Below are 13449 nucleotides of genomic sequence, written 5' to 3' on the forward strand. Positions count from 1 at the left end.
CAGCGGCGGTAGTAGCTGCAAGGACTGCTAGCTTTCTCAAAACAGAGTTAGAGATCCAAGACATTCAGCAATACTACTGGACCGATTCCAAAGTTGTCCTTGGTTACATCAACAATGACGCCAGACGATTTCACGTATTCGTTGCTAACAGAATACAGCGCATCAGATCAAGTACCGAACCAAGTCAATGGCAATATGTTGCCTCTGAACAAAATCCCGCTGATCATGCATCGCGTGGAGTCATGACAAAGGAACTAGTGGAGTCCAACTGGTTCACAGGACCAAGTTTTCTGTGGGAAAAAAGACATTCCAAAAGAAGATATCAAAGTGAAAGAGATTAGCATTGAAGATCCAGAGCTCAAGGTCACGCAAGTTTTCACAGTCCAAGCAAAAGAGCAGAAATCCATCTCAGAAAGACTCGAAAAGTTCTCTGATTGGACAAGAGCTGTGAAAGCAATTGCAAGATTAAGAAGACGTGTAAAGTATGTAAAGAACTCTAAAGAAATGTCCAATGAAAGTACTACACTGGAAGAAAGACAAGAAGCGGAGGAGTTCATCATACGCACAGTCCAACAAGAAGCATTCAGTAAAGAAATCAAGTCACTCAAGGATAAGAAAGAAGTCAAATCATGCCACTCTAAACTGCACCAGCTAAGTCCATTCCTTGACAAGCAAGATATCGTCAGGGTGGGAGGAAGACTAACAAAAGCGTCACTCCATCCCAACATCAAACATCCAGCTATCATGCCAAAGGAGCATCATCTGTCACGTCTGCTCATTAAACACTATCATGAGAAGATACATCATCAGGGTCGAGGAATGACCATCAATGAGATACGTGCCAATGGTATTTGGATAATTGGTTGCAGTACAGAAGTGTCATCATTCATATACAAATGTGTCAAATGCAGAAAATACAGGAAATACAACCAAGAACAAAGGATGGGCGACCTGCCATCTGAAAGACTAGAAGCTACCCCTCCATTCACATACAGTGGTATGGACTGCTTCGGACCATTTTGTGTGAAGGAAGGGAGGAAAGAAGTGAAGAGATATGGACTCTTATTTACATGTATGTGTTCGAGAGCTATCCATATAGAAGTCTTGGATGATCTTAGCACAGACTGTTTTCTTAATGCTCTTCGATGCTTCATTGCAATTCGTGGAAAAGTCAGCCAGTTGAATTGTGATCAAGGCACTAATTTTATTGGTGCAAGAAATGAGCTTCTAACACAAGAAACCAAAGAAAAGGTCAAAGAACTGGGAATCAGTTTCATATTCAACCCACCTGCTTCAAGTCACATGGGAGGAGTCTGGGAGAGACAGATTCGAACAATACGAAATGTTCTCAGATCCATTCTCGACCAGTCAACTTCAAGATTAGACACTTCATCGTTGCGAACATTCATGTATGAAGCTATGGCGATAGTGAATAGCCGTCCACTATCAGTCGAGTGCATCAACGATCCAGTCGGACCAGAGCCACTCACACCAAATCATATTTTGACAATGAAATCAACAGTGATATCACCACCGCCCGGAGAATTCGTCAAAGAAGATCTCTACCTGCAGAAAAGATGGAAAAGAGTGCAGTATTTGGCGAACATATTTTGGACTAGATGGAGAAAGGAATATCTGTTAAACCTGCAACAGAGAAGTAAGTGGAATAAGAACAGAAGAAACACAAAAGTCAATGACATTGTTCTTCTACAAGAAGATTGTGTTCCAAGAAACCAGTGGAAACTCGCCAAGGTCGTAGAAGTCACTCCAGGAGCTGACGACAGAGTCAGAAAGGTCAAGCTTCTCATCAGTGACACTACTCGGGACAATAAAGGAGCACGTTCAACTAAGACTGTTTTAGAAAGGCCAATACATAAGACTATACTTTTGCTAGAAGCAGAGTAAGGACTTATAAGTGTGTTTATTTGCTAAAGTTCGTAAGTTCATGTTGTGTTAACTTCTATTTAGGATCACACATACAGTAGAAGTAGTGTGATGGTGGGAGTGTAACAGCTGCTGAAGTAAAGTTAACTTCATCGTTTTACCACTAGGAGGAGCTGTCGCATTGGTAATGCTAAAAGTAATTTGCTTGGTGCGCAGTTAATTTGTATAAATATTGTTTTTATTTTCCTAATATTGTAAAGTGCTTATTAGGCCAAGGTAATGCATACTAGTGATAATAATTGGGTTTAAACTAATATAAAAATTGTAAATGCTAAGTCATGTGAGAGGGCACGGCCAGGTTACTTCCTGTTTTGTTGCTAAGCTAAAGAGAAGCAGCCGACACGGCAGACAAGGCTCCCGACCGAGTGTTAAATAAAAGTATAAAAGAAAAGAAATAAGCAACTTCCCAAGTTCACACCGTTTGCTCACTTAGCAGGCCAAAGTGGTATGTTTATTTTATTATTTGTGTTTATGTTTGTGTCAATGTATTAAAGAAGCAAAGCTAATTGTATGTACATCACTTTTCCCCACCAGTTCTACGGTGTACTCTGTGATGTTAAAGCCTCAAGAAAGTCACAGTAAAACATCAGTAAAAGAAAAGAACCCTTGTGTCTTCGATTTGTGAGCAAGCCGGCATAATAGACTATAAGTTTCTCTTCATTACTGTCATCAGTTCTTATAAATAGGGTCTTTGGACCTCCATGGATTTGTGTCTGAGCAGGTTTGGGAACATCAATCTCAGCTTAAATGAATCCACATCACAATTTGTGAGGAAATAAAATGAGCAAACCACAAAAGAAAGTCACGAGAAAGTTGTGAAAATGTTTCTCTCAGGTCAGCAGGACTGATGACTCCCTCTGTGGATAATTAAATGACATACATCTGACATCACCATCCATTAGATACAAGATCTTTTTCATGAGTGTACTAACGCCAGCACAAAATAAAACGACTGTTTGGATTCCCTCTTGATCTATCACTACTTGTTCGCTTTAGTAATAAAACATATCAGCAATTATCCTCTCACATGGGCTCCCTGGGGACAGAATCATATCATATGGGGCTCTGTGGTCAATGCGCGTCTGTCTGTTTGGGGTTTCTGTCATGAGAATAAGGGATTTATTGGACCGAGGCAGCAGATGAAGGCAGTCTAAGATTCTTTTGATGTCTTCAGATTTATAAGACAGAAGCCACTTCATGCCAGGCTGCCAGCATCTCAGTGTGACAGTAATATATCATCTTCTGAGAAAGCACTGGTAAAGGTTCAAAAATTCTCTTAAAAGGTGCTGCGTCACTGCTCTGATCATTATCAATGTAAGACAAAACCTGAGCAAATATCACCTTTAAGAATTTTGAATTAAATCTGTAACCGGTGAATGATCCCTGATCAGCAGCTTTGTTCTTTTCACCTAAAAACCCACCTAACCCAGCATGGGATTTTAAAAATTTTGTGTGTTTTTGTAATAATATATATATATATATATATTTTTAAAAACACACGATTGTTCTTCCTCAGATCAGTAAGCTCTCTGGAGGACCAAGTCAACAATACATAATGTGTTTCTTTGATTATTTAAGCCCAAAGAACCTCATCATATACAGACATACATAAAAACATCACAAAAAAATTCTGCAAGAACCAAAAGGCTGATTAGGATTTGAACATAACAAGCTTTTTGTTTGCTCTTTGTAAACTCGTGTGGTTTTAAATCTGAAATAATCTGATAAGCTCCCTAAAAACAACTACTGAAAAGAGGAGCCTCTATGATCTGCTGAGATTTAGTTTCGTGAATTAAATGTCCCAGGATGCAATGCGCCTAAAAATACATACATATAACACAAATTCTCATCAAAAAGGTTTTCTAAGAGCTGTCACCTGGTGCAGGTTAGTACCACTGCATAAAAGGTACAATTTCATGTGTTTTCAATCGAACTGCTGGATGTCTAAATTTAGTCTTTGCTTGTCATTTCTGTGTCATAGTGTATTTTCCTTTTGAAATCTAAAAACAGGAGAAGCTTTGTTCAATTTTAGGACATAATATTATAACTAGATTTACTTATAAGCAAAGGCATGCTGAAACGCTGCTAATGGCCCCGAAATCGTCATTGGTTCCTACTGTTAGGAAGTCAAATTATAGGCCACGTTGTCTATAGCCATGTGCCTCCAGCATACCAGCATGTCACACACTGGTAGGCTGGAATATGTGGTGTATTATTTTAAAAGAAAAAAGCATAGAAGGCAAGCTGTTTTTATTTTGTGTTATTTCACATCTCTACCTTTAATCTTTTTATCTTCACCTCATTAACTTTATTGCCGTGCAACTCTTCCTCTATATGGCTCCATTAGAAACAAAGGCACCAGTATTCTTACACTAAAACACCTGAAACCCTTCACAAATGACTAAAGGCAGAATTGTTTTGTGTGCACAATCTTTGTCTAGTCCCTCCTTTGGTGCAGGTCAGTTCCTATGCATGTAGATATCTAACATATAACCACTGAAACAATTCAACTGGGGAGTACAGTCTGGTGTTTGCATTAGATTTCACTCACATCCTGGTATTTGTGTTATTGTTTATGTAGTTTATGTATTGTGCGTCCTAAAGTTAAGCTATGCACATACTTATAACTGATGTTACATCAAAGTAGCTTCTGCTTTGCCTTGTCTCATTTGGAGCAGTGCAGTCACCATGAGAGACGAGCAGTAATGAACATGTGAGGCTTGAGAGGAGATGCCTTTGTTAGATGTTACTAAAAAACTTCATCTTCCTTACTGTTGTCTATCAAACATTAATCTCCATCCACACTGGCAACTTGCAGGAGAAAACATAAGCAGTCAGCCCTGACTGTTCCTGTAGCCGCCACATGGTGCATGAAATGTAGTTACACTGAGGAGGCACATGCCAGCTACAGAGCTTAAATACATACAGTAGGTTTAAGCATCCATAGAGGACACAGCAACGTGGGAGACTAATACACAAACTACTTGCAGAAGCGCTCATAAATTCTGAAGCTAAGCATTTAAAATCTGCAGATGACAAATATATGTACCTGAGTTGGGATGATTTCTGGCAAAGTTAAGATCAATAATGTAATGTGACCTCAGTTTTGTAGGGAGGATTCTATACACTGGACACACGTCCCCGATGTAGTCCTCCAGTTGCATTTCTACTACACGGTGGTTTCCGCATCCGGACTCTATCATCACATGTTGTACCAAGAGGAATCAGGCTCCCCTTTGAACTAGTCTGCCACAGACACACAGATGAGCTTGTTATTATAGCAACTCGCCTGAATTTGCTGGGAAAGAAGGCCTGTCCCTCTGACACACTTCCTGTCCTTTGAAGAGGCCAACGGAGAGATGGCTTTGCGGCCCTATTTCCAAGCTCTGCCTTTGATGCCTGTGAGAGAGGAGGTGGCGGGGGTTTAAAGCCATCTCATGGACGTGAACCCCCAAACCTCCAATCCATCCCCATTATCATGGGACGCAGTTATTTTAGTCTGACACATCATCAAATCAGAAAATAAATGAGATAAATATTTGGCAGATATTGAGGCATTCGTCAAATCCAGAGGAAATCTGCCTCTTGATTTCTGTTGTGTCTCTTCCTTTATGGTGAAAAACCTTCATAGAACAAAGCTAAATTCTTTAGACACCTGCCTGATTGATGTAGGTATTTATTGGCCTGAGGGAGCGCCTGCCTTGGTGGCCAGCTCTGGCTCATTCCACCATAAAACTGGGCATTCTCCCTGGAAACAGGCATAATGGGGGGCATTCAGACAGCCAGATTCAGGGGGATCTAATGGTTTGTCTATGTTTATGTCCTCGTAACAATGTTAGGGGCCTGATGCCTGCAGAGCCCACCGGAGGGAATGCTGCCTGGTGGTGAAGAGGGGGATGTGAAGCATATAGAGGGAAAGAAGAGCAGCTGCTGGCCGCTTAAAGCTCAGACATGTGACTGTTGCCTTTATCTTGAGGAACAAAAGGGGCGTGGATGTTGCAAAGGGAAGAAGACAATCGTGACTGAAGTACAGTGTTGATTCCTGCAGCGGTGGTGACTCAGCCCATTGTGGTGGCCCAGCATGTGATGTGTCAGGCGAAGGGTCTGCAGGGAGGATAAGACACCCTGGCATGCGTTTGCCTTTCTGCATGCTGGAAATGATGGAAATAATCAGGATTCAGAATACTCCTGGACACACGGGTTTATTTTGAGCTTTTATAGCAAGTGGAGGAAAATTCAGTGTCAAATCGGATGTAACCATATACTGCTAATAACATCTTTGATGTATTTATACGGACTAAGTGGCAGGTGGCAGCTCTTTCCTTTTACAGCATTTGATGCATACCAAGAGCACAAACCCTGTCATTTTATATGCAAGCGAGGAAAAGAGTACAACCAGAACAGGCACCAAGGATGTAGTTAAAAACTTTACATTTTAAATTAATAAAGTACTGAGCAGCTGTGTAATAAATATGGTAAGTTTTTTAAATTATTGTTTGCGTGTAGTTGGAATAAACTTCAAAAAATCCTATTTGCACTTAAAAGGGTGACAGTAACCCCTTTCAGCTTCTTTTGGTCCAAATTTGTTTTGTCACAGCAGTAAAAAAAAAAATGTATTAAACTGCACAAAATTAGTGAAGGCAGTAAAACAATAATATATGCAAACATGAGTTTTTAAAAACTCTTCCAGATGGGACTTTGTTAGACTTATCTTACCAAGATTGCTGATCCAGTGTTTTGCATTATTGGCTTGTAGTGTAAAATAGGGTAATCTTTAAGGTCCCACTTAAAAATTCCTTTTTATCTTAACAGCTGCATATAAAACACCCCTAAGAGGGCCTGAAGCCCACTGACATGTATTTTTTGCAAAATGTGTCTACTATAAAGCGAGCGATGAAAAGAGAAAGCGCTGTGCAAATAAACAGACGTATGCAGACTTTCAGGCACACCGCTAAACGACTGGTAATTTTTCCAACGTCAAAAACTCTCCAAATTTAGGCCTATATAATCAATACTTTCTGCTTCTGTACTTCTCTTTACTATCTGCACTCGGCACTGGCTGCTTTTTTTGAAGCGGTGGGGGTGTAGCCCCATCCAGAACGAGGACACAATTAGTGTATTCAGCCGAAAACAGTGGGGTTCCCCCTTTGATGTGGGGATCAAATGAAGGAGCTGTGTGTTTTTGTCCAAAATGACAGGCTTGCCAGGTTTACTAATGGGTAGCTAATAGAAAGAGAGGTTTATGATGCTCATTAATTACACAGTCTGTCATGTGTTGGAAGGGTAGAAAAGAGGAGATAGGGAGAAAGAGAAAGAGAGTGGGGTGCAACAGAGGGAGCAAAAGGAAGAGAGTTGGGGGAGGTGGCGTAAAGAAGGCTGGGTGTACTCTGAAAGGGGGAAATTGGAAATGAGTGCAGTGAAAGAGCAAGGGCAAGGAGAAGATCTCCTAAGAGATCCGTACAAAACCTGCGTTGATGGAAAGTGAGGAAGAGAAGAAGAAGGAGGAAAAAAGAAAGGAACAGGAGGAGATAAAATAATCCTTTCCCAAAGATAAGAGCAGCCACCAAGACAGGAGCTTCAAAGAGCAGGAGACACTCTCATGGGAGCGTGCCATAAACCTTTTCCTCATCTTCAGAGGAAAATTCAGTCCCTGATCCAAACACGCCCAAGCTCTCAGCACCCACCACTCTGCAGGCGTCCAAGGCCCGGCGACTCCTGGGGTGGCGTGCACACTTCCAAGCAACTCAGCCTTTGAACTGCTTGGACTCATGTCGAGTGGCGATGTTGATCTGCACATAAGGTGCAAATGTGAATAGTTAATGAAGAGAGAAGAAAAAAAAATCAGAGCCTGTCACTCCCACCACAGGGAAGACGAGTGATCTCTGCTATCAGCTTCAACCAGCACAACTCCTATGAACCCTCCGTAGACGCAGTTTGTCATTTCAAGCTGAGCCAGTAACAATGCCCTTGCCAACAGTAGCCTATCCTTTGTGACAGAATAGAGGTGTGACTTGTGGGATGTTGCTCGTGGATGTCACGGTGAGTTTAGGGTAAATGAGGCTGTCATTAACACTGAGCCCATCCAGTGACCTGTGAGAGACCAGGCTGCTCTCGTCCCCATAGGGCCGGGCACCAGTGGGGCCACTCAGCCAGACAAGGTTTATTTAGCTAAGCTCCAAGTCTCCCACACATAGAGGCCCGCAGTGCCATGGAATTCATTATCTTGGGCCGTTAACGGGCCGCTGGTGTTTTGAATAGTTTCAGCAGGCTTTGAAATTGCACTCTTTGCTTGGGTGCAATCGCAAAGACCGCGATCGAATTGCACCGAGTGTTATATCATCTTCTGGGCATTCAGCTCGAGAAGCGAGACCAAGGTCCACACAGGAAAACAATGACAGGCTAATACCCAAATATTTAGCATCACTTTCCCCTGTGAAGAGGTGATGGTTTGGTGCAGTAAGGATCTTGTTGCAGACATGTGACCTTTCACCCAAAGATCCCCTGTTCCATCACTGCAGCGCAAAGTTGTGAATGCTGCAAAAATGAGATGAAATGCTGAAATGCAAATATTAAAAACATGCTGCAGGATGATTTTTCTGTCTTGGAAAAATATAATATAGACCACCGAAGATGTCACAAATCATCAAATTTGCTTGCTTGTGCTGTGTTGAGAAACACTGGTAATTCATGAGGCTGCAGAAACCATTTAAGTCCACTGTGTCCTCCACCCCAACAGCCACTGCAGCCCAGCTTTGTCCAAGCTTGTAAATGTTGCAGAAATGAGCAGAACTGCCTTTTCTTTGCCTTGTTTATGTGCTGATTTACTATTGAAGAATACAAGAAGAATTTTCTAACAACTTGATGGCATTATTTGCACAAACTGCCTTAAGGAAAACAACTTTGACATAATACAAGAAAGAGACTTCTGGGCAATGAGCCAAACAACCTGGATGGAAAAGAGACCTCAGAGGTTCGTGCAGCTCAAACTGTCATAGATCTGTTTGTCAGTGATTCATGAAATTTACTCAGTTGCACTGTAACTTAGAAGAATCAAATTGTGTGGTTTTCATACATGCATTAACGTAACATATCCCTGAAAGCAGGACTTGCCAAGAAATGACCAGGTGCACTAAAAGATTCATACACCTACTGATCCTGCAGAAAAATATAACATTATATGGGGCATTTTCTCAAAAGAACCGTTCCAAAGAGCATTTAACGACACAATGTTTTGTCAGTATTGTTTTTATGTGTTTACTTAAAAAAAATCTTGTAAAACATATCATTTAGGCAGACAAAAGCTGCAGAGTGCTGTCAGCAGAAACAGGCATGCCTCAAGCAGCATTGTGAAGCAAGTACTTAAAATAATTTTTCCACAACAATAAAACATTTCTGAGCTGGCTCACAGCCAACCCCACACAATTCTGCCTGTAGATGCTTAACGAGAAAGCAACAACGGCATTTCTGAAGAAAAGCAATAAAAGCAACACTAATTCTTTACTGGCTGGTTTCTGCCTCCATAAAATGTTTCAACCACTGTACGACACAATGAACAAATAAATAATAAAGCATACTGATTCCTTTTATAGCACTGTTTCTGTCATAAGCCAAGCCAGCCTGAGTGCCTGCCTCAAAACCTGAATATGGTTAGACTGTGATGATAGAACAAAGTTAGATTTCAAGATTTTTGATTTGTTTCAAAACAGCTTTCATGGTTTTGATCATTTATATGACAAGCTTTTCCCCCGTAATATCCAGCATATAATGATCCATTTATTGGATATGTGACAGCACTGGACAGCTTCATGAACATTTATAATATTATGGGATACTGGGTTGTGCCAGAGAAACCACAGGTAAACTCACGGAACTGCTTCTCTGATAAAAACAAGTTTACCCACATCTTGAGCATATAACCACACAAGTGGTTCTGTGAAACAGTGCAGCAGAGTGTTAAGCAGTTCTGGAGAAACATTGTTAATATTGAGCTGGTAAGCACATTTAGATTTTTAGCATGTACCACATTACTATCCCTCTCTCTCTCTCTCTCTCTCTCTCTCTCACTGCTCCTTTACCTCCATCCACAGCATGAACATGCACGAGAACAAATTGTGTGGATTGGTCTGAGCAGCTTTGCAGTTTCCTATTTACAGAGGCAGGGCTGTGAATGAACACGGGATTTTATTTTAGCTCACAAACAGAAAGAACTGGATAACGTGAAGTCACTGAATTTGATAAAGAGCGTACTGAATTACAACTGTGTACTTCACCTTTAAGCCAAATGCTAGCATCAGCCTTGCAACACACTAACCCTAGCCCTACAGTGTTTCCATAACGATTTTTTGCAGATATGTTTTCTTTGGTTGTCAATTTAGTTATGTCTTCAGCATGCCAGCATTCTCACTTACTTCTTTGCACGAGTTTTTCATAATTAGTAGGTCAGCACTAACTTGTAAAGGGGTTTTATTGCCCCACTCCTGTTGAAAGTTTTACATCTGCATGACTTTGTCTGTAACTAGGGTTGCAGGGCTGCATTGAAACCAGCGGAGTTCAGCAAAAATTATATTTTCAGGTCCTGTTTGGTTTGATAGACATTAAAAAAGAAAGTGCCTGTTTAGTTTGTTTCCATTAACTGCTCTAGAGCAAATAAACTTGGCTGTGTAGAGTTTTCAGAAGGTGGCGCTATAGGCTACATTACACATTGCGGTAATGAACAGAGAGGACAGAAACAAAACCAGTTGTTGGCCAACCGCTAAACACAAAAACAACAAAGTTTTGGGGATCTTTGAGAGAAATGGAGAGAAGTATTTAGGGATTGTTTTTAATTGGATATATTGAAAGCATTCTTTCATGTTGGCTAGTATTGGCCAAGTTCCATGCTCTCTAGACACGAAGACAGTAGAATGAACAGCTAATCAGCTCAAGCTGAAGCAAATTAAAAAAAATTTTGCAAAATTTAAAATTTTGCATTTTTCATTAACTTGCTAATGCAGTGTTTCAGAATGTAAAAAAAAAAAAAAAAAACAAAACATGGAGACACAGCTAATGTGACCATGAGACAGCTCCTGTGTTACACTGCTTGGACAGTTTACAGTGGTGTTCATGAACTGTGTCCTTCACAGGAGGAAACTGCTGCTTCCTCCAGGAGCTGATAAAAGGCTCTCCAACCAGCCGGACTCTTCATATTCACTCCACAGATGTCTGCCTCCAAAAGCTCGCATGTCTACTAAGTCGTAAAAACCACTGATTTTCCATACACAGCTGGCAAAGCTGGCTTGACCTGACGGTGTAGAAATTGTGCTCTTTCCTTCACAAAGACGACCAACGTCAGCTGTTAGCCTGAAAAAAACATCATCAAAGATGTCAAATCCTGCCTGTGCCAGGAAATGACCATCCACAAACTCCTTTCATCGTGTGAGAAATTTGCACCTTTACAATCATGTTAAAGAGCAAAATTGCAATCACAGTCAAAATGAAGGAATGAAAGCAGGGCATAACAGAAAATATTCTAACTTCATTTGTCAGAAGAGATTAGGCTTGCCAAATATTTTAGAATCTCTGCTAAGTAAACAAACTGGTCACACTGATTGCGTACATACATGTCCCCTCATTAAGTATTGTAAAGGATGTACAATGCTGTTCAGTGCTCTGGTCCTCGGTGACGCTGTGAGAGTAGAGGGTCCTGGGCTGAGAAGAGGGGGCAGCCACCCAGTGATGCGTTACGTGAGATGCTTTCCAAACAGCGAGTGAGTGAACAGTGAGTGAACTGACCCCTGAAGCCGGGTCACCCCATGATGCCACAATGTCCAGCAAAGCTCCACCCTCTCCTGGGAGAGGGGGCAGTTGGGTCTTCACAATAAGACAATTCTTCTCCTTAATGAAGTCTTGTTCCCAGAGAGAGAAAGGCTGGCCGGCGGGGAAGGCTGGCGGTCCACCGAATGGCTCTGAAGGTGGGGGTGGGGGTGAAGGTAAAGGGAGGAGGGGGTGGAGGGTCCATAGAGGCCGGTCATGTCATTCTGCTGGAGGTTGTGCCTTTTGTTGCCAAATGGTACAAAGAGAACATTCGGAGTGGAGCAGGAACTGGAGTCGTCACATTGATTACGGACCTAAAATGCATTTTTAATGATGCAATTCATTTGGTGCTGACTTTTCTTTCACACATATGGAACAAACTAGTTTTGCATGTTTATAATTTCTGAGAGAGAGACAGAAAAAGAAGAAGAGGACCATCCCCCATCCCCCATCCCCCAGAGCCAAACCTCCATCCAATCTCCCTTCCTGCTCTCTGTGATCACGTATACTGTTTTTAATGCATTCACATTCACAATATGGTTGTTCTCATTTACATGTTTTTCTGTTTTGGCTGTGACATGTCATTTTAATGTTCATCAGCTGCTGAACTGCAAATAATACATTTTTTCACATCTGAAAATAAATTTATTGTGAATCTTTGGCATGCATCCTCTGAATGCTTTTTTCTTGTCAGATGGGCTGTACTGGTGGATGGAGCGAGGTCAGATCTGTCAGCATTTGCATGTTGGGAAACATCTGGAGAGTGTACAGGTCACAACACAATCTCTGATTGTGAGATTCTTGAATCACTTGTTAAAATTTTGTGTACCAGCTACTTGATACATGTTAATTACCTTAGTGACTCTTAGTGTTGAAGCTTCATTCTTTCATTGGTTCTATTTTACATGGTTAAAACACTTTCTCTAAAAGTCCCTGCAATGATCTGCACATAGCTTCTTGGACAATGATGTATAGAGAGAGTGAAATGAAACAGTGATGCGCTTTCACTGTGTGTGCATAAGAGCATCCAACTAATCCATTTTTAGATTTGTTTTGAAGCCACATGTGAATATCTCTGCATGTTTTTTTCTGGCTATTGTGATATTATTCATCACAGGTCTTCCATATTGAGTGTATATGAATGTAAGTAAGTCTTAAGAAGATGCTTTGAGGCTCTGACAGCTACATAATAAAACTGACTTGTGTAATGCTCGTATGAATGTTAATAACTCTGACACATGTATGCACATATAAATATGAATAGCCGTACGTACATTTAGAAAAGACTGGCTCTTCATGTGATTGTACCAATTCATCCCTAAAACATTTTTTTTTGTTACTTGTTTTGACAGTTATGTTGTATGTCACCCGATTTAGTAAATCACTAGTTTGAAACGACTTACTAAGAAGTTAAGAAGAGCTTAGTGATTTACAAACAGCTGGTGCAACCAGGTCATGGAAACCATCTAAGTGTCCTTGGTTTTTTTCTCTCTATCTCAACGTGACTGAGGCCACAGCAGCTCCACAGAGGAGTTTCTATGGTGTCTGTGTTGTTTCTGCTCTATATCTGACTTTGATGTATGATGACTGCTAGTTAGACCCCTGACCTTAAAATAGTAGTGCAGCTAAAGCCAAGATTAAGCCGTTTTCCCAGTACAAAGTACAAATCTCCCTCCATCTATCAAAGCTGAAATGCTTTTGAAAAATTAAAAA

General features: G+C 41.0%; 1 protein-coding gene across 1 annotated transcript; it reads left to right on the forward strand.

Moving 5' to 3' along the window:
* The first annotated feature begins 305 nt into the window (after nt 1-305).
* LOC129349865 (uncharacterized) lies at nt 306-2547 on the forward strand. The gene is made up of 2 exons (XM_055014602.1): nt 306-2389; nt 2479-2547. Exon 1 carries the CDS (start codon nt 505-507, stop codon nt 1903-1905), a length of 1401 nt encoding a protein of 466 aa, XP_054870577.1. The 5' UTR covers nt 306-504; the 3' UTR covers nt 1906-2389; nt 2479-2547.
* Nucleotides 2548-13449: the final 10902 nt, after the last annotated feature.

The sequence above is a fragment of the Amphiprion ocellaris genome, chromosome 1, assembly GCF_022539595.1.
Source record: "Amphiprion ocellaris isolate individual 3 ecotype Okinawa chromosome 1, ASM2253959v1, whole genome shotgun sequence".
NCBI lineage: Eukaryota > Metazoa > Chordata > Actinopteri > Pomacentridae > Amphiprion > Amphiprion ocellaris.